The following is a 21,581-nucleotide window of genomic DNA, read 5'->3' as shown; positions in this document are numbered from 1 at the left end:
CTCAGCCACCCAACACCAGAACCAGGAATGCATCCCCTTCAAGGCAGTTTTGGCAGCCATGCGCAGCCCGTCCTGCCCGGCGGCACTGAGCCCACTTGGGTTGTGGCTCCGCACACATGGGAACCCAGAGGAGGTGGGGCCGGTGCCGCAGGCTGGGGAACCCTCTGCTGCTAGGTCCTCGCCCGTGTCCGCGGGGCCAGGACTCATCCTGGGACTGTCCACGCCCCTGCGACCATGGAACCGTATCTCACTGGAAACTTGGCTTTTCCTATAGATGCCAGTTAAGCTGCGTGGGAAAGATGGGAGCACGGCCCTCAAGGACGCGAGGTGGGACCCCAGCCCCTCGGCAGCCCCAGCCCCGGCCTGCCCTGGATTTCACTCTGGGCTCTGGATGTGGAGAGACCATGGTCCTCGCCCCTCAGGGCTGCCATTTCAAGTGGTTGCAGTTACGACTTTTCCCTTCTCCTTGTCTAGGAAAGGCGTGCCCCGGAGTCACCATTGTGGGTGTTTATGTTGATGGTAAAACTGGGGCTTTAATGTCATGCAACAAACAGAAAACAATCTGCACTTTGTTCTCTGGGGTTTAGAACAAAAACCCTTTTGTCCAAGACTGTGCAGAGTATCTGGGAAGAGCTAGCGTGTGCGGGGAGATGGTGGCCGGGCAGCACTGCCACCTGGGGTGTTAAGGTCGGTGGCCCGGGAGTCATCGCACATGAAGGGGAATCTGTCAAGACGTCCGTTGGCCACGCTTGGCCCTGGAGGCTGGACGTCCAATGGCTTAGGGCCAGCGGGGTGCATCCGGGAAAGGGCCCCTTGAGGCAGCAGTGAACAGGGGGCACTTCACCAGCCCCTGAGCATGGCTGCTCTTATGGACCCCTTGCGGTCAGCTGCGTGGATGTGAGTCTGTCTTAGAGAGACGGGCCCCTGGGGTTGTGACCGCATGGCAGGGCAGCGAGCGGTCCCTGCAGGACGCAGGGCCCCAGGCAGAGCGCTTGGGTCCACGAGGTCCAGATTCTTCCCTAGACACAGCCACAGCCCATCCACGTGTGGGAGGCTGCTCGTGGAAGGAGTATTTTAAAGAAAAGACAGGGTGGAAACGTGTTTTCTGTTTGTGCAGTTTTATAGCTAGAGAACCTTAGGCGCCTTGTGTGCTCCTTGGTTAACAGGAACCTGGGCCCCCTCTCATTGGCATTTTGAGGTCCAGGCCTCACAGGACAGCTTGCATTTTGTGTGCACTGAGGGCCATCACCGAGAGAAGAGCAGGATGTGTGAGGTGCTGGGGCTGGTGGGAGCCAGGCCCAGACATCCCATCACTAACAGGAAGGTTTGTCTTAACTCACCTTGGGCCTTGGGCCTCCCCTGGGCTGGGGTCTGGCCCAAACAGGACATGTGGATCGAAGTGCTTGACGTCGCCCTTCAGCGAGAAGATAAGCTGTGTCTGATGATGGGCAGGACACATGAGGTTGTAGGGGGATGGACGGGGTGAGAGGGGACGGCATCCCCCTAGGTGCTTGGGCTCAGCCATCATGTGCGTCCGTGACTGCCTGTCTGAATGCTCCCTGGCAGGATTCCCATCACGTTGCTCTGGCCACCTGTGGGAACTGGCCCTGGCCACTGCCATCTTCATCCAGGCGAGTCCCGGGGACTAAGGCCCAGTTGGGAGCCAAAGCCCCGACCCCACTTCTCTATCTTGCTACAGGCTAAGGCCATGTCGTCATCAGCCAGGCCTCTGGGTGGCTGTCCTGCTCACCTGCTAAAATAGCCAGTGGTGGCTGTTCACCACCTGCGGGGCGTCCCTGGGTGAGAGGCAGCTGCCACCTGAGGCCTGGCCCCTAAAGAGCCCCTGCACCTGGCCGGGTGTATGTGCCCTGCACTGGATTACGAGGGATGTGGGAACCGGGTGGGTGGGGCGGCCACGGCTCGAGGCCCCAAACCCGCAGAGCACGACACATAGGACCATCTGTGTGATGCTTGGCAGCGCGGCCCAGACCTACGGACCCCAGGTCTGCATCCTGGAGCTTGGACACCTCCAGAGGGGTGGCCAGGAGTCTGGTCCATGCAACTGGGAAAAGCGGCGGGTGCTGCCATGAGCCCCCCTGACCTTAGCAGTGGCTCCAGGACGGGGGGCAGGTGGCCAGAGCGGGGGGATGGGGTCCCCGTGGCAGACGTGAGTGTCTACAGGCCAGGACTGTGCCCTTGGGGGCAGACAGCTGCTGGCAGGGCTTGGGTGGGGCGGGTCCAGGGGCAGGCGTGTCGGCTATGGGGTCCCTGCTCTTGGGGCAGCTGCCCACTGACCGTTGACAGGGCACATGGCTCTGGGAGCCCAGGGGACATCTGCCGTGTGCTCCACACGCTGTCGCCGTCATGCAGCCTGGTCTGAGCATGAGCTGTTCCAGGTGCAAACACCAGCGTGGTGCAGGGGCACCCCACGTCCTCCATGAGAACAGGCTTTGTAAGCAGCAGCCATGCTCAACATCAGCATTAATCTTTCACACACTTGCATGCTGTAATAAATCTGGATTATAAACGCGCCGCTGGCGCAGCGGTGTGCTCTGCTGTCACCACCCCTCCTACCCCAGCAGCGAGGTGCATGGCCAGGCGGAAACCAGACATTGCGTCACACCAAGCGCCAGGCCTGGAAGGAAGCTGCTCTCGGCCGTGGACAAGGCCCCGCCAGCAGCTCTGCAGTGCCCGCGGCCCCCGCTCAGGACGTGGCCTTTTTCTTCCCTCACTAATAGGGAACAGGAGGCACCTCCTCACTGGCTCTGATTTACAGACACCAAGTTCCTTTCCTTTGAAATCCACACGAGACGTGCAATGTAGATGCTGCTGTTGGGGCCTGTGAGCTTCTCTGGTGCTGTTGCCCAGGCCATCCCACGGCCCCGGGGCTCCCGTGTCTGGGCCCTTGGCCTGCAGTCAGCCAGCTCCGGGTCCTCGGGGTCTCTGTTCAGAGAAGGCCCAGCGCGGCGGGTACCGGGATGGTGTTGGCCCTACGGCGTCCCCCATGCCATCGGAGTGACATGTGTCCTGGGTACCCCCTCGCGGTGGTGAGGTGGGCCGCAGAGGCCGGCGAGACTGCACCGCAGAGATTCCTGAACGGGTCACAGGGAGCCTGGTGACGTGGGAGTTAATGCCGGTCGTAAAGGACATCGCCACAGGGGCACACTCGAGCAGGCGACGCCAGCCTACTGCTGCCACCAAGGGCAAGCGGCTGGGCCCCTGACACGCCCCTGGGGCCACTGCTTCTGGCCATGTGCTCGCTCTGCACCCCATGTGACATAGCAGGTCAGTCCTGCTCACTGGTATGTCCCAACTATGTGGGGCTGCACCGCTCTACGGCGTGACACAGACAGGTGGGAGTTTTTAAAGAGCTCGGGGGACACCTTAGGAGAGAGACAAGCTGGCCCCCACGCCTGCCTGGCTGGAGCTCCAGTGTGGTGAGCAGAGACCCCATGGGGGTTTCAGTTTAATCTGCCAGATGTGTGTGTACGTTCCTAAGATGATGAGGTCTGAGAACGACTAAACTCATTTAGAACTTAACCATCGCCATTCCGTTCGCCAGTGCATCACCCTACATCTTTGACCAGAGTACCCATGGGGCCAGGGCTCCTTGGGGAGGACACGAGGGCCTCTTGGCCTCATGGGGGCTGCTGTCCCCTCCACCATTTCTGGAGACAGGCCGGACGGTCCCAGTTGGGGAATGCTGTCGCCCTGGTGGGAGGCACCTCTTGCCACCGTCTAGATGCAACTGTCAGATGAGCAGGGTCTTGGGCTGTTCGGGTCATGTGGGGGCCCCCCCAGTCCCACCTGGTGGAGCTGCTCAGGTAGGCTGCCTGGGCTGGGCATGTGCCCTCCACAGGGGCCTGGAGTCACTGCGGCCTCCCCAAGGAGCAAGACAGGCTCTTCGGGTGGCCCAGAGCGTGCATAGTGGACGCTCGCACGGCAGTAAGATGCCAGTGCAGATGGCCCTTGTCAGGCCCTTTTCTGCCACCGGCGGCTCGTGTCTGCAGACAATCCCTGCTGGGGCTCATCCTGACCCCCAGCCCACAGAGAGAGAAAAACCCCTTTCTCAGCGAAGGCACCTGAGTGGTGTGAGTGAGTGCAGCAGCCCCTCCTGACAGTTCACAGGCAGCGTGGGGGCCATGCAATGTAGACGGGCCCAGCACCCCACCTACCTGCTTCAGAGACTGCCTGGTGCCCTGCAGCTCCCCTGGGGCTCACCTGCCCCCAGAAGGCAAAGCAAAGGGGGAGGATCCTGTGGGGAGAGAAAGCCCAGGTGCTGGGACAAGGCGCAACACGGAAGGAAGCAAACTCCAGGAAGCTGCTGGCCGCACGTGTCGATGCCACCCCCGAGCTGCCCGTTCATCACCGCTCACGGCTATTGGTGGATCTCAGAATGTAGACGTGCTTTGCTTTATTTAAGGTGGAGCTGGGGCCACCCATAGGCCCCCCGGCCACCTTGCCTCTGTCTGTATCCCCAGAGGAGGTGGAAGCAGGGGTGGAAGGTCTGGAGCCCACCGCTTACCCATGATACTTCCAGGGGCAGCACAGCAGCCTGGTGCGGCCCCAGATGTGCAACTTCTACACGCAGATGAGCAGACAGGCCTGGAGTGCACGGGGCCGGGGGAGACCCCGAGGACACAGCGGGTCCTGTGGAAGCCCCACGGCTTCGCCGGCTATTCCTGACCGATACTCCCTCCCAGGCGGAGGCTGCTGTCCAGGCCTGGTGGCATCGGACAGGCCCCTGTGCCTCGGTCTGCCAGGCAGCCCCTCTCCCAGGGAGGGAGGGATGGGAGCCCTGAGCTGCATAGGGACTGCGTGGCCAGGGCGGTCTGTCATTGCTGTGTGGCTCCTCCATGAGGAGTGGACCTGACAGAAATGTCCTGGGTGGGCAAGTGTTCCCCTAACGTCCAGGGCTTCCCCCACCCTGGTCACCGCGTACTTACTGCTTCCCTCACTTCCCTTGGGTTTTAGGGACGCGTCCGCGCTGTCCCCGTGCATGTTCAAGATCCCCGAACGTGCAGACGTGTATCAGATGGGGCGTCAGTAGCAGGGGGAACGCGGTCGCACGTCCAAGTGCACATTTTTGCTTTGATTACTACAAATCCACAGGCCCTGGGGTCCCGAGCTTCTACTGCCGTTTTCAAATGGATTTTTATAGCACATTAGTGCTGGGGGGGATTCCAACAAAAACAGTGTTCTCAGTATTAGAACCAGCTGCAGCTTCCTGGAGACGGTGACTCACGCCCTCCCCTTAATTGGGTGGGAGAACCAGGCGGAGACGCGGGGACTCAGTCAAGATGCGGTTTGTTTTCCAAGGGTGCCCTAGGCTGCCCGCCCCATCCATCACACCCATGCGCAGCCCGTGTTTACCCAACGTCTCTGCTTCTTGCAGCTCCAACCATAAAAACAGAGCCCACCGATGATTATGAGCCCGCTCTGCCCTGTGGACCAGCGAGCCAGGACCTGAGCCCGCTCCCCAAGTCGTGCTACAGCCAGCAGCTGGCCATGCCGCCTGACCCGGGCTCCTGCCTGGTGCCCGGCTTCCCACCCTGTCCACAGAGGAGCACCGTGGTGTCGCCACCACCCAGCGCCGGCCCGAAGATGCACGACCTCTCTTCCACCGCCTACAGCAAGGGCATGGCCAGCCCCGGCCACGGGCACCTTGGACTTCAGCGACCGGCTGGAGGGCTCCTCGCTGTGCAGGAGACACCGACACCTGCGGGCGTGCACGCCGGGCCCCCGCAGCAGCCCCCGCCCGCCCTGCTGCGACCACAGGTGAGTGCACAGCTGAGCAGCCACTGTCCCCTGGGCCGGCGGCCAGCTCTCTGTCCTGACAGCCCCTCCTCCTCACCACCGTCCGGTCCCCAAGAGCCGACCTGTTTGCAGTCCTGCAGCCCCACCCGCCCATCTGAGATGGGCCCGCAGCAGCACCAACTGCCGAAGGCTCCGAGGAGCGAGTCTGCAGCCCCCCGGCCTGTGCCGCCGCCCGAGGTGCGTGAGGACAGTAATCATAGTCTGGCCCCCATTCCCGTAACGGTCAAGCGAGAGCCTCAGGAGCTGGACCAGCTGTACCTGGACGACGGTAAGTGCCGGCAGCCTGAGGCGCACGCTCAGCCTGGTGCCGTGTCTGCGAGCGTAGCAAGGAGGGGTGTGCGCGTTAGCCACCAGGCAGAGGAGCGTGCGTGGCATGTGTGAGGCACATCCTGCAGCCCCTGGGGGCATTACCGCCAGCTGGTGGTCTGCTGTGTGGCCCACTCCTTGGCCAGGAGTCCCATGGCGCCAAAGCTGTGCCAAGTGTTGCCCCACACAAGCCAACTGGTTGTAGCAGCAGAGGCCGCCCAGCAGTGGCACGTGGTTCTGGGTCCCACTCTCTCGTTTCTGGGCGTCGTAACAGCTTCATGGATCAGAAAAAGGATTTGTAAAGAGGGCTTAGCTGAATGTGGGTAACATTTCCCCCCAGGCAGTGGTGCTCCCATCAGGCACCCGGGGGAAGGCAGGAAGCTCACAGTCGAGCATGCGCAGTCAGGATGGTGTGGAAGGAGATCCTCTCGGTTCACCTGCAGGGCTGGGGCCAACCCCCCAGTGCTGAGCTGTGTCAGCCATCAGTGGAAGACACCCTGTTGCTCCTTCCTTTGGGATGCGGTGCCGCTAGAGCCACATGGGGGGTGTGGGCCTCTGGCGCTTTGCTCCCCTGACCACTGGGCATCAGCCATGGGAGCAGAGGCCCCGTGCGCTGCCCAGGGTGCCGGTCTGGTCCCGGGCCTCATAGGCTCTGTGTGGATGGTGGCAGGTGCCAGGCGCCCATCGGGGGTGCTTCCCGGCTCCTCAGGTGGAAGCTTTTCCGGGGCCAGATGTCCACCTGGCCGGCCGCTGAGCTCAGTGGGGCTGAGAGCCAGGACAGCACTGGCACGCGCCCCCACTCCCCACTGCCTCCTCTCGCTGTTTTCCTTGAAAGTGATGTCCAAACACAAAAGACTTGCTTCTCCCAGCATAGCGGGCTTCGTTGAGGTCATGTGTCTGCGGTGTGAGTCTGCAAGTGTCCACAGCCCTGATGCTGCCGGGAGTCCTTGCTCCTGCAGCTACTGTTCCAGGGTGAGCAGCCGTGTGGGCACCGGGTGGCCAGGGCACACATGAAGGCCTCGGCCCAGGGCCCAGGCGGACCAGGCTCCCAGACTGCAGGGACTGGCCACCCTGCGCTTCTCCGTCCTGAACTTGAGGCCGCAAGCTCTGGGGGATCTTTGTTGCATAGACGCTTCACCCTTGAGCCTGGAGGTGTCCTCGTGGTGCGTGCTGCCCTGGGCAGGCTGGCAGGCACACCCTCAGGACCCAGCGGCTTCTTCCTTTAGGACCATGCTCCGAGTGCACCGCTGACCTCAGCAGCCCCAGGACGTGGCTGGGTCTCCATGGGACTCCCTTCTGTTCCCTGCTCCCCACCTGGCTCATGGGTGCTCAGCTTCATCTCAGGACGTGGTGGCGTGTCCAGGAGCAAGTGGTTGCCCCAGCCCTGGTCCTGGTGCTGCTCTCAGATGCAAGTCCGTTGTGAGAAGAGGCAGCCTTGTTGGGGTCAGGAGTGGGGTGGGAACTGTCCAGGCGGTGAGTGATGGGGGCGTCCTGTCCCGGGGGGCCCACAGGTCTCTGGGCTCCCTGCACCAGAGGTGACCTGTGTGGGCACTGGATTTGGTCAGGAGGGTCAAGCCAAGGGGGATGGTCCCCCTCAGCCATTCTGTCCACAGGGCACTGGCTACCCGCCCTGCAGCATGGACTCTTGTCCAAGGGGGTGAAGCACCCCAGTGCTGGCTGAGGGGCCTGGGCTCTGGGGTCACCTCCCTGCTGGTCCCTGGCTGCGACTCCTTCAGCAGTGCCTGCCCTGCCACCTGCCACCCAGTCCTAGCGCTCCCACCTCAGACGTCATCAACACCCACTTTCACTGGCTGCTGCCCCCCCCCACGGTACCACACTGAGACCCACTTTGTAAGATCACTTTCCGACCCATCTCCCTGTCTTCCTCTGCCTCGGTCTCCCTGGGAGCACATCACTCCGTCACCTCCTGCCCCAAGCCTCAGCCCCTGCCCCCAACAGCAGGTGCCTCCCAGCCACGCCTATGGTCCTGGGAGGTTCCCTGCTGAGGCTGCCTGTTGGGTTCCCTCTGCCTCCGCCTGGGGCTGGGATCATAGGCCGTTACTTCCAAGGATGCCGCGTAAGCCCAGGCTAGCTATAAGCAAACCTTTTTAGCTTCATCTCAGGGGAGCATGCGCAGGAGGTGTTTGCCATTGTTTATCTGTTTTGTCTTTTGGTCAGAACACAATCATGGTTGAGGCAACTGCACCAGCAGCTGCATAGAAAGCAGATGACATGTTGACGTAGCTCGCGCATGTCTCCTGAGCTCACGCCCACACATGCTCCTCAGTGGTGCTCAGGCAAAGCCCAAGCCCTTGAGGAATAAGTGCTGACCCTGGACCCCTTATGGAAGTGGCCCTAGCGTATCCCCCTGGGGTCCTTCCAGAGCCACTGTAGGTGGATGGCCCACGATGCCCTCCCAACACACCCCCCGGAGCGGCCTTCCCGAGGCTGAGGGCGGCCAGAGAGGAGCATGCCTTGCGCTCCAGGGACATAGCCTCATGCTAGCTCCGGCTTCCCTGCAGCACGTGCCAGCCTAGGCTGGGTTAGCCGTGCCCACCCCGGAGGCAGCTGCAGAAAGCCAAGGGGCCGGGGCTTCCCCCCTGGTCTGGGTGGGTGTCCACCATTAGGGAAGTCGCAGGAATGTCCATGGGTCTGTCTGGGCAGCTGGAGACCCCGAGTCCACAGGCAGTGAGGACACAGAATGGGCTCGGCTGTTTCTTACAGTTACAGGAATGGGAAAGCACCGTGTCCTCTGAGAGGGCAGTGACTCTGCTGAGCTGGGCGCCCCGGGGCCTAGGACCCACCCTCTCCTTGGAGCAAAGGTTGTCTGTGGCAGGACACACTGGGCCCCCCTGAGCCCCTCCTCACCCAAATTCCCAGGGAATTTTTGGGCTGGCACCCTTTGGACAGGGCTGATGGGAAGGGCTCGCGGGTTTCACGGAGGGGAGGCTGTACCTTGGGACGCTTTTGGACGGCCTGTAGGACTTGACTGGGCACCAGCAATCCCATCCTTTCCTAGCCCCTGTGCTAATGGTCCGAGTGATCTAACCACCAGAGCAGGCCCGGGGCAGCGTGGGGAGGGAGGTGGGCCTGTGCCTGAGACTGTGCTGAGCCTTCCTGGTGCTGGGCCCCTGCCACCTGGCTCAGCTCTGGAGCGGGGTGCTTGTGCTTTGGAGTCATGGCATCTCACCACCATTGCACGTCTCGCCAGCCCTCTCATGCTCCTCACCTGCCCTGCTTGCTTGTGACCACAGTGAGCTCGGGGAGACATGTCCAGTGTGCGCTGTGTGTACTTCCGTCCTGTGTCTTTGGAGGACAAGAGGCAGCGTGGGACGAAGGCGTCGGGACCCCTCCAGGACATAGGTCTTCTGTCTAGGTCTCCAGTGTGAATTGGTGCCTGGAAATGGAAACAGCAGCAGAAATCTAAGTTAGAAAATAAGACGCTGTGGATTTGAAGTGGCCTTGACGTGAAACAGTGAACGTGTAACCTTCCACACGCCGCTCGGCAGGCAGAGGCGGGAGGCATGGGCAGCTCGGGTCAGGGGCATGTGCCCACTTCCTGGAAAGACCAGTGATGGGACAGCCTGGTGGCAATGAAGCCTTCTCGGGCACATGGGCTCCGTGGGTTCCCCATGTCTGGGCACGCCGGGCTCACAAGTGGCTCCCCAGCAGTCGTGTGGAGGGACGCAGGGCAGTCAGTGGAGGGCCAGCCCCTGTGGTGACAGATTAAGTAACAGGGAGCGCGCAGAGACACTCACCTGGCCTTTCCCTGCAAACCAGCAGAGTTTTCTGGAACATTTCTGTCTGCCCGATGGGAGCCACAGCTGTCAGTAACCTCTGACCTTTACGTATTTATGCCAAGGGTTTGCTTACCACCTCTATCCAAACCACCGTTCAGAAGTCATTGATGGGCGGGTTGGTTCCATTCTGGTGTTTTGTTTTCCAGGATGTAGGATGAAAAAAGGCAGGAATAGGGTGTTCTGTCCAGAGGCAGGGAGCTGGGCATTTGGGGCACGTAAATGGTTGTCAGGCTGCTTCACACTTGGAACTGTCCCCTCACATATGCGTGCTCTGCTCAGTGACCCACTGGAACATGGACGGGCTCGCATTTCCCAGTTTTCTGTTTATCTTAAGGAAAAACGTAGGCACAGGAGAGCTTGCCTGAAGATGAATCCCAACTTTTTTTTAATTTCTCAGTTGTCATTACTTTCAGGTTTTGTTTCCAAAGCATCTGGCCCATAAATAAGCTTCAATTGTAACTTATTCTTTGGCCCAACAATATTCTTAAGACTTAAGCTCTCAGTTCAGACTTCTCAATCATGGCGGAACCACAAGGGTACATTTTTAAAAGATTTGTTTTATGGGGCCCATGTTATTTATAATGCATATTTTAAAATACGCCATGAAAGCTCTCAGTGACCAATGTCTCTGTACGACTTCCGAGGCACCCATGTACAGAGAGAGCTGCACTGTGTGGAGGCCCTACTCTTCTGGGACTGGGTTGTCCTTTGATTCACTCACGTGTAAATGTGGGCAGTTCATACGTGTACACACATGATTGCTTGTGTGTCGTGGGGCTTATCTCAGAGTGTTTGCAGGAACGGTATCTAACCATGTCTGGGCACACGAGGTTTATCCCAGTGTTCACGGGGGGACCCACACAGAGTAACCGTTCTGCAGAAACGGAGCACCTCCTATGAGCTTTGCAAGTGACGCTCGCGAGGCATTGGAGTGCCTATGCTTCAGCCACTGTTGTTGCCTCAACCGCCCTGCAGACTCTGCCACAATCAGCCCTTTCAGCCCCCGCCAGGAGTGCTCGGGTTTCCAGAAGTCTCGATGTCATTAAAACAACAAGCAGGTGGACTAGGCGGCCAGGATCGTGTCTGCCTGAGTCTGGGCCATGAGTCCTCCACTCTGCTCTGCCTCATGCCTGAGCCCAGCCGCCCTGGGAGAAAACAAAATCTTTCCTCATGGAAAGTTTTACTGAGCTGGCCTGGCGCCCAAGGCTGGGGCCTTCCCTGTTCCTAATGATGCTGGAAAAAGTCTGTATCACAGTGATCAAACACGCAGAGTCGTTAATGTTGTGAACGGCGGCTACTGCGTGATGGATAGGTGAATTCAGCCATGCGAATAACTCATCAGGGTCAGTCCTTAACACACTTGCTTGTCCACTTGGGAGTCTCAAGGCATAAAAATTACACTACCCGCCACCCAGAGACGGGCTGCTGTCGGCGCAGTGGGCCGCAGGCGCTGCATGGGTTCTCTGGAGACCCTGTGGAAGGGTGTTCCCCTGGCTCCGGGCCTGAGGCTGCTCTCTGTGGAGGCAAGCCTCTGCTCACTCGCTAGGTGACGGGCCCCGAGGGACCGCGGCAGGCTTCTGTGTGCACCTCGCTGAGACATCAGTCTGCATGCAAGGACACAAGAGCTTCCAGGGACAGTGTGCTTCTCGGGGTCGGACAGAGAGGCAAACATTTGGCTCAGATATTTTAGTCTTTGTCTACATGAACCTGAGTGTGACCCAGAAACCAACAGAGGTTAGTGTGACTGGTGTAGACCGGGACCAAGCCCTGTGTCTCTACTGTCTCTCGAGAGGAGCATGCTTCCCTTGGAAAACCTATTGCTGCTGACCCCCAGGATGGCAGTGGTTAGGAGGCTGGCCCTTCATGGAGGAAGAAGGGGCCAGGAGCAGTGACTCTGACAGGGCTGCTGAGTAAGGCTCTCGATAAATAGGGTGCAGGTATCCCAGCACCGCTGCCAGCACCCAGCCCCGTAACCTGCCAGGCTGTGACGTTGGAGCATCTGCTGTTCTTCCTATGGGCAGCAGAGTGAGGAGGAGGAGGGGACCCTTCAGTTTATGGGATGTTGAAGCATCAGTGTCTGCAAGGCTCTGGGTGCTCGTCTTCATTCTTACCTGGTGTAGACGTTAACAATGAGCATGAAATGCTTTGAATTACACTGTATTTCTAATCAAGCATCGTTCTAAAGCCTGATTATTATCTGTGTACTTGGAGGGGAATCAGTGACACTGCGTTCAGGTGCTGTTAACCTTCTGCCCACCCACCCCCATCATATGCCTTAGTTTGTTTCCCTTTTATTATTAATTTGAGAGAAATAAATAAAGTCATAGAAGAAAGGCGGAGGGAAGAGCCTGAAACTTTCACGGAGCTTGAACACTCGGCACCTGGAGCACAGAGGGCCAGAGAGCTGATGCCCAGCTGTGACCATGTGCATGCAGCATGGGGCGTGTTTGGGTGTTTCCATCCATCGTCACAGGCAGCTCTGAGTAGTTGGAGGGTCAGTGTGTGAGCGTTTCAGGACCATAATGCTGGTTCTTTCTGCAAAGAGATGAGAGCCCCTTTCCAAAAGTTCTTTAACTGACTTTGTCTCCATTTCAGACAAAGTCATGCTATGCTGGCCTGAGCTCTGTGCCTTTTCTTTCTCTGATGTTTGTGGAGCTTTCTTACTTGAGAATGAGCACCCTCTACAGATACCTTCAGATCTGTGAGCCAGCAAATAGCATTCCACTGTTGTGTGTCACCAGAGCATGAAGCCATAAAACAAGGTATTTAAAGATGTAATGGGGGATGCCTGGGTGGCTCAGCGATTGAGCGTCTACCTTAGGCCCAGGGCTGATCCTGGGATCCAAAATCAAGTCCCACATCGGGCTCCTTGCATGGAGCCTGCTTCTCCCTCAGGCTGTGTCTTTGCCTCTCTCTCTCTCTCTCTCTCTCTCTCTCTCTCTCTCTCTTTCTCGCTCATGAATAAATAAAATCTTAAAAAAAAAAAAGCATAATGGCCACATTCAAAAAGCACAGTTGGTGATAGACAGTCAGAGCCAGGCATTTCTTTGGGGACAGTGGTGACCAGGGCAGTGGAGGGCTGTGTCTACATCTGTTGAACAACTGTGTTCTTGCGAGAGCAGCCAGGGCCCTGTAACTCAAGCCAGGCACTTGGCTCTCCTGCCCTTGGAGCTCCAGGCAGAGAGCCAGCTAGGCACGGACACTTCTAAGTGATCTTCCTGATACAAAAGTGTATTCTTACATATGGATCCTAAGGTAGACTGAATCATTGGCTCACAAAGGTCTATCAAGTCCAGGCAGAGAAGACCATGGATATTTGGAATTGTAGCAATTATCTTCCCAGCAGAGCTGAGGAGATCGTTCCCAGTCCAGCATGATACATCATTGTCAACAAACAGGAAACCCCAATTCCAATAACAGCACTGGCTCTATAGCCTTTGGTACTTTTCAAAGTGACTTTTTACACATATCCTCTCAATTTCCACTTTCAACCTTAGAACAATCCCATAGCCAGAGCTTCCAGTGATAACCCCACTTGACAGAGGAGATGGGGCTTCCAGACTAATGTTAGTTGACCTGCTCACCATCACAGAACAAGTGAGAGGCCAGAAGCACCACAGGCATCTGCCAGCTCTGATTTAAACAGTCTCTCTACCAAGGCTTGGCTCTGTTATTGAGTATTTTTTCTCCACTAGAGTTGTGATATGCAAAGATTCCTGCTTAAAAATCTGGCTTTCAAGTGTGAGTTGACCTTACAGGCCAAAGAGGACTGTAGTCTATTTTCTTCTTTGGCAGAGAAGTCCTGGTTATTACCCGAGGCACTTTTTGATAGCTCAAGAAGGACAGGAAGACAGGCAGGACTTCCAAAGTGTTGAAGGGAGGGCCTCAGTGAGTCAGCACTCCCCAAAAAAGCAACAAAAATAGTGAGAAACTATCAAATCAATCACTTCACAATCTGGAAATTCACCAAAGAGACAGAACAAACTGAAAAGCATTTATTCAAAAAAAAAAACTGGATCCTGCTAAGAAGAGCAGGATCTGTGGTGCTTTCAGCAGGAACTACCCCCATCAGCCTTCCCCAGCCCCTTGGAGTATAGCCCTGGAAAGCCAGCAGCTTCACTGGCAGTGGAGGAGATTGGCCTCTGTGGGGCTCTGTTAAAAACCCCTTCCCCAAAGTGCAAACAGCTTTCTGACTGATGGTGAAGCTCCCTAGAAAAGTCATCTTCCTAGGCCATGACCAAGCACAGCAGACAGCTGGACTCATGCTCGTGGGAGCTGCCAGGCTGTGAACTCAACTGGGACAAATAGGAGACCAGCCACACAAGATGACCGCAGGGGTTTGGAAAGCCCCAGCGTATTCCTGGGGATTGGAACACTGCAGGTGTGCACGTGAAAGAGCACAGGCTCAGGAAAGACCTGGGAGTAGAAAGGACCAGGTCATTCACCTCCAGCTGGCCTCCACATCTGCACGAAAAGGAAAAGTGGAAGCTAAGGCTTATTTGTGTGTTGCCTGTGATTCTATCTCTTTGACAGAAGGTGGAGACTTAAGAGAAACCTCCTGACTCATAACTGACCGTAAACCCTGCTAACCTGAGGGTGACCCTCCAGAAGCCAGACTTAAAAATAAAAACAAGAATTTTTAAGACAGGAATAGAGAACTTAGCAGCCACACACTGCAGAGAACACAGGACCCCCCACAGAATTAGTCCAGAAAAGTCAATAATCAAATACACAACATCAAGGGAAGAAAAAAAAAAGAGCCCAGCAATAACAGCAAACCCTACTGGGGGGAGTAGTCTAATTCCAAAGTTGCTATGATATATTATCTATAATGTCTAGTTGTCAACTAAAAAGTGATGAAACATGCAAAGAAACATGAAAATGTATCCCATATAGAAGAGAAGAAATGACCCACAGGCCTAGGCTGTGTCCCTCGGAGGGCTCAGGTGTTGGACTTAGCAGCAGGGCTTTGAATCAGCAGCTATAGATATGTCCAAAGGACTAAAAGAAACTATGTTTAAAGAATTAAAGTACGTCAACAGTGTTTCACCAAATAGAGACTATTGATAGTGAGATTAAAAGTTTTTGAAAGGACCGAATAGACATTTTAGCCTTGCAGAGCACAGTAGCTGAAATGAAAAATTCATTAGAGGGGCTGAACAGTAGATTGGAGTTGGCAGAGAAAAAGAATTTAAAGACTTGAAGAAATGTCTGTAGATTATCTAGTCTGAGGAATAGGAAGGAAAATAATAGAGAAAAGTAAATATGAGGGACACCATAAAACATACAAACAGGCATATTGGGAATGCAGAAGGAGAGGAGAGAGAGAAAGGGGTAGGAAACATATCAAGAAATAATGACTAAAATCTTTCCAAATTTGATGAAAAACATTGTATGCATCCCTCCCCCCCCCCAAAAAAAAAAAAACCCACACACATTCCAACTAGAATAAATCCAGAGATTCACACCTAAATACATCATGGCTATACTGTCAAAATTCAAAGAAAAAGAATCCTTAAAGCATCAAGAGACAAACAAAAATATCAGGTGTGTGGAATCCTGAACAAGATTACCAGCCGACTTCTCATTAGCAATCATGGAGGCCACAAAGAAAACCTATTGACTGTTGACCAAGAAGCCCAAATCTAGCAAAACTAGCCTTTTAAAAAATATATTTATTTATTTATTTGACAGGGAAAGATCACAAGCAAGGGAGGAGCAGGCAGAGAGAGAAGCAAACTCCCCGCTGAGCAGGAAGCCTGACACAGGGCTCAATCCCAGGACCCCAGGACCGGGACCTGAGCCTGAGGCAGACGCTTAACCAACTGAGCCGCCCAGGTGCCCCTAGCAAAAATAGCTTTAAAATGAATTTAAAATTCCATGTGGAATTTCAAAAATCCAGAATAGCCAAAACAGTTCTGAAAACAAAGAACAAAGTGGGAATACACACTTCCCAATTCAAAATCTACTATGAAGCTATAATAAGCAAGACAGTGTGGTATTGGCATGAGACATACAGACCAATGGACAGAGTTTAGAGTTCAGAAATCCTTATGTTTATGGTAAATTGAATTTTAACAAAAATGCCCAGTCGCTTAACTGGGGCAAAGGATAGCCCTTTAACAAATGGTGTGAGAACAATTGAACGTCCACATGCAAAATAAGGAGCTTGCACCTTTAACTTCACACCACATGCAAAAAATCTCAAAAGTGATCATAGAATTAAATGTAGAAGCTAGAACAATAAAAAATTTAGTAGCGTATGAGAAGAATCTCCCAGACCTTAGATTAGGCAAAGATTTTTTAGATATGGTACCAAATACATATCCACTATTAAAAAACTGGTAAATGGGACTCCATCAAAATTCACATTTTTTTCTGCTTTGAAAGAACCATTAGGAAAATGAGAAGACAGGCAGCCAACTGCAAGAATATATTTGCAAACACATATCCAATAAAGGGTTTATATCCAGAATACACAAAAACCTTTATCTCAGTAATAATAAGACAGACAGCCAGGTAAAAACCTGGGCTTTAAGGTGTGGATGAACATTTCTCCAAAGAAGGTCTATGAATGGTCAATAAGCACATGAAAACATACTCCTCATCATCAGTCATCAGGGAATGGACATGCGACAGCAACACAGAGGTAGTTTCCTACCCATCTGAATGCATGTCATTAGGTGAGAGGGACAGCACAGCTGACAAATGATGGGGAGACTGGAGCCCCTGGCTGTCACAGATGCTGGGTCCCACCACTGCACGGACTGTGATATTATCATATGACCCACTGGTTCCACTCTGAGGTGTCTGCCCACAAGAAGTCAACACCCACGTCCACGCACACCTGCACACAGATGTTCTCAGCAGCATTATCTGCAGCATCCAAACGTGTGCAACAGGCTAGGTGTCCAGCCACTGGGGAAGAGGCAGGAAAGGCCCATCCAACCTCATGGGGGGCTGTTACTCAGCCAGGAGGAAGAGGAGGTGCTGACCCCCACTGCGACCTGGGTGGGCTTTGAAACCACGATGCTGAGTCCAGATTGCCAGGTGCAGAACACCTCGTCATGTAGGGCACCGTAGGTGTGAAAGTGTCCAGAAGGCCAGAGCACGGGAGGCGTGACTGCCCTGTCCTGGGAATGCTTCCGGGGAGTTGAAGGGTCTGCATTGCAGGCGTGTAGGGTCAGGCAGGCTTATTAAAAAGCCTCGGTGCGGGGGAGAAGCCAGGGCGTGTGGTTTCCCCTGCGGACGGTGCAGTCCTCGGGCTCCTGTCCTAGGGAACGGGAGGAGCGAACCCCGGTTCTGCGTCTGCACGGCAGGGACACCACGCTCACGGTAGAGTTTCTCTTAGGCAATCTGCGTTAGCTCCCAATTCACTGGGGAAGGACTACGTGTGAGCCCCGGGCCATGTGCCAGGGGCCCCTCTGCCCATCACCATGTGGGGGACACGTTCCCTGGCCCCCACAGACGCAGGTCTCTCTCACTGTGCGTGTGGGTCGGGCGCGTGGAGCTCTGCGGCCATTTACCTTTTCCAGCCTCAGATTTTGAAGCAAGGTTCTTCCTTCCTTTCAGATGATAACGTGGACACTCACACGCAGTAAAGAACAAAGAAAGTCTATTCTCTTCTGAAACATCCGCCCCTATCGGGCCCAGGGGACCCCAGCTAATCAGAGCCTGATACTCTGCACAATAGGCCGAGTCAGCCAGACCCCTCCCGTCCCCGAGCGCAGCTATCGCTCCCACCGCCCGCGGCCGCTTTGCTTTTGTTCTGACACAGGGCAGACACTGCAGGATGCGGTCATCGGGCCTGGGGGCGGCCTTATCAGGCCCCTGGCCATCCTCCCTCTCACCCAAGGGTGCAGATCCCCCCAGGACCCAGCCTTATCAGGCCCCCACAGCTGCTGTTGTTTTAGATAGGGCAGGAAGTGGGCCCTGGGGGGCAGCACCTGTGATTTGCCAGGGGTCTGGCTCCAGCCGGAGGCCGCTGCAGGAGGGAAGAGGGAACAGGCTGCAGGCGTGGGGAGCCTCGGTGGACCTGGGGCGTCGGCAGATGCAGAGCAGGCCACTGGTTTGCAGGTGTGCAGTCCTGCATGTCTCTGCGGACAGTTCTCATGGGGTGGACAGCCCTGGCCCAGGGATGGCGAGGCTGGAAACCCAGGCTAGCATCTCGGCCAGCCGCCCCCGTCGGGATGGGTTCAAGGTCGGGGCGGTTCTGAGCTGTCTGCATCCTCCAGGCCGCCAAAAGCCCTGACCTCCCCAGAGGGGCAGAGCCCTTCTTCCCCACACGCCCCTCTCAGAGCTTTCTGCTGGAACTGGTTTCCAGAAGGGACCCCAGATAAGACAGGGGCACCATCTGTGACCTCGCTGACACCTGAGAATGCTTCCTCTGAGAAACTGCACTTTAGGACATTTCCTCTTACTTGGCGTTCCTGGACCAGGTGGGTGGACAGGGAGCGTGTGCCCCTGGTCGCACGGCGTGGCTGCCGCCCCCGGTGGGGAAAGCCATGCTGCTTGCTGCTTTTGGCACCTCTCCCTGCCTTCACAATGTCAAACTTAGAATCGCCTTTATATGCACTTTCCCTTTTTTTTTTCCACAGTAGCTGTTGCCAGCAAGCTGTAAACTACCGTATATCACTCAGATTTAAGAACCTAAACTTTAAAACAAATTAAACTCTTGTTGACATTGTAATAAAAATCAGAATGGAACCAAGCGGCACAGTAGAAGTGAACTTCAATTATTTTTGTGGATTTAAGATTGTTTTCTGGGATTCCCAGACTCCCAACACAGCACAGCTATTTCCTCTTGGCAGATGGCTGGACAGAAAAAGGGTGGCAGGCGGGGGCGGGGGAGGCTGCTGCGCTGGGCCACGGCCTGTCCGTCGCCGACGTGTTTGCTCTGGCTCCGGTGGGAGCTTCTGTGGCCACACTTGAAAGGGCAACAACAGAACAGCTCGTCTGGGTTGGGGCAGGGGGAGTGGTGGGCCCGTAATTTTTTATGCACTTCAACTTCAGAAAAGAGCTCAAAAACTCTCAGGGTCTGGGCATTCATGGGTGTTTCTCTGGATGAAGAGAGTGGAAAGCACATGTCGGACTGTCCTCCCGAACTTTGTCCAAACGTTGGAAAGTGCGCAGAGCGTCCGCACCCCCCCTCCACGCCCCTGGCCCTTATCTCTCATCACCCGTTAACCGCGGTGTTGTTCTGTCACTCGCGGAGATGGAAACGGTGGTTTCCACGGGACCAAGTGCCAGCTTTCCATCCTGCGTGCAGCTTCCTGTCCTGATAGCGCAGAATGAAGTGTGGCAGGGAAACGTACAGATGGAAACTCGGTGATTGATTACAGTGACAAGCGTTTCTCCAGAGGCGTGGTGGGCTCCCTGGGGGTGAGTTCTGACCTGGGCTGTCAAGCGAAGCTTTTACCAGAATCGGCCCTCCCCTGGCCTACTGCTTCCTGTTCCTCTGTTTTCGAGGCCAGGTGGGCAGCAGGGTCGGGAGCTCTGGCCCACGGATGTGCGAATGTCCACTGTCCCCTGTAAGCTGATGGCTGCCTTGCTGGGTGTTCCAAGCCTGGAGTCAGGGTACCCCACGGCTGCTGAGGGACTCTGAGACCCGGGTGGCCGGGCCTCGTGTGCTCCTGCCGCTGGGGGAGGCCCTGGCCACTGGGAGCAGCTGGGCCCTGGAGTGTGAGCAAGTCGGGTGGCACCCTGCTCAGCAGGTGGCATCTGGCACCCTCAGTAAATGACAGGAAGGTGAGGAGAGCTCCATGCGTGGCCCTCTAGGTGGTTTCTTCAGCACCCTTCAGGGTCACCCACTCCAGGCTGTGGGCTTGGAAATAACCGCCCATCCCTGCAGATTGTGGCCCTGAGCACTCGGAGGGCCTGTGCAGACCCTAGGGGGTCCGAAAGCATCTCAGTCCCTGCTCCATCAGAGATTTCTGCATCACCAGGGCTCCCTCAGCTCCAATTGTGATGAATCGTCTGGCTGTGCTGCATGTGCACATGGGTCCCCAGGCCTCCAGTGGCTTGTGAGTGACCTCAGCCCGCAGGTCCCAAACTGTGCTCAGGGGCCCTGCTTACTTTGTCTTCAATGCTTGTCTGCATCCGCTCTGCACTGTGGGAAGGGCCATGGACAATCCTCCCCTTGGTGCCAGAAAGATCCGGGCCAAGCTTGGACATTGCATTCCCTACAGGCAGCCATTCACAGCACAGCCATAAAGCCCCATGCCTTCCGTCCGAGTTATCACCTGTTGTGAACAAATATTTCTAAGTAGCTCATAGTCCACATATTGCCTTCTTTTGAGGGTATTATTTTATTTTTTTTATTTTAGAGGGAGAGACTGTGCGTGTGAGTGAGGGGAAGGGGCAGAGGGAGAGAATCCTGGGCAGACTCCCTGCTGAGCATGGGGCCCCACACTGGGCTCAATCCCACAACCCAAAGATCACAACCTGAGCCAAAATCGAGAGCCCGATGCTCTACCAACTGGGCCACCCAGGAGGCCCTTTTGAGGATATATTTTAAGGATTCTTCAGAAACCAACTTAGTTGAACAGAGAAGGATTTTCTGAACGGGTGGCTGGTAGCGCTGCAGACACAAGGCCGTCCTATCCATGCGGCTCTCCCCTAGTGGGGGCAGTTGATGCCAGGAGGCCTGAGGGTTGGTGTTTACTCGTCTCTTGCTCTTTTTGAAACTCATGCAAAGGATGAATTCAACTTTCAAAAGAGGACGTAACAACCAGCATTTGCAGAATCCTTACATGGTCCTGGCATCACAGGACTGTCAGGACACACACACACATCTGTTCTCTGGCCCCTCAGCAAGTTAGAGGGGGTCAGGCAAAACACATTAAGCAGCTAACAATATTCAGGGTTTAAGGAGCCATTCAAGATGACAAAGCCATGCTCCCAGATGGCAGCCCACAGTTGCCAAGTGAATTCCAGTGCACCCGCTCTGAATCTGAGGGCCCAGCGAGCATTTCGGGAAGAGCTCTTGGGCACAGTGGGGCAGGCGCCGTCCTGCATCTCAGTCAGCATTTCCCCTCCTGGTGGGAAATACAGCTTACTCGGGTGGGAAGTCTCCAGAGGCCAGGACATTTGGTAGGCCTGGGCCCTGCCGGGAGGCCTGGGGGCACCTGGTAGACGAGACCTGCCCCAGCAAGCGGCCCTGAGAAAGCCGCAGACCCGGGCAGGGATGCGTGCCTGGCCCCAGCGTGGTCACAGCGCCGGCCCCTACGCACTCCTCCCGAGTCCAGGTGATGGCGTGTGCCCATCCCTTCAAGGCCACTCCACCTTGGGCCGAGAAGTGGTATTTGGACCACGGTAATCCAGCCAGACCGCTCATTTTGGTAATCACCAGGGGCGTGCGGTTATTACATAAAGTCAATTAGAGCGCATACATGCCGGTCCTGCTGATTTGATTTAGAACTAACGAAAGCTCCAGTAATGGGCAATTACAAGAAACTTAATGGCCCTTTATACTGAATGCAGCTTGCATGGCATCTAATATACTGTGATGAATTACTCATTATGTGCAGTGTTGGAACAGCTTCTATAAAGATTAATAATTGGATAATCAATACAAAAATTCAATCATGGGTGCTTTTCCATGCTGGGGTCAACATGTCCTACAGCCCGGGGGATCCGTCTCACCGGCCCATGGTTTTG

General features: G+C 55.7%; 1 protein-coding gene across 4 annotated transcripts in view; it reads left to right on the top strand.

Moving 5' to 3' along the window:
• LOC129514485 (nuclear factor of activated T-cells, cytoplasmic 1-like) overlaps window positions 1-21,581 on the top strand; it is a 96,756-nt gene that overhangs the window by 63,390 nt on the left and 11,785 nt on the right. For 2 of the 4 annotated variants that reach the window (XM_055333076.1, XM_055333077.1), the window contains 3 exons: window positions 5,396-5,778; window positions 5,890-6,085; window positions 9,378-12,994. In XM_055333076.1, coding sequence (XP_055189051.1) covers window positions 5,396-5,778; window positions 5,890-6,085; window positions 9,378-9,499 — 701 coding nt within the window. In that variant the 3' untranslated portion in view covers window positions 9,500-12,994. Of the gene's footprint in view, window positions 1-5,395; window positions 5,779-5,889; window positions 6,086-9,377; window positions 12,995-21,581 lie in introns of those variants that run through there. The other 2 variants (XM_055333078.1, XM_055333079.1) reach the window with 2 other exon arrangements.

Source organism: Nyctereutes procyonoides, unplaced genomic scaffold, assembly GCF_905146905.1.
Source record: "Nyctereutes procyonoides isolate TBG_1078 unplaced genomic scaffold, NYPRO_anot_genome, whole genome shotgun sequence".
Taxonomy (NCBI): Eukaryota; Metazoa; Chordata; class Mammalia; order Carnivora; family Canidae; genus Nyctereutes; species Nyctereutes procyonoides.
This window is presented reverse-complemented; position numbering and strand designations above follow the sequence as displayed.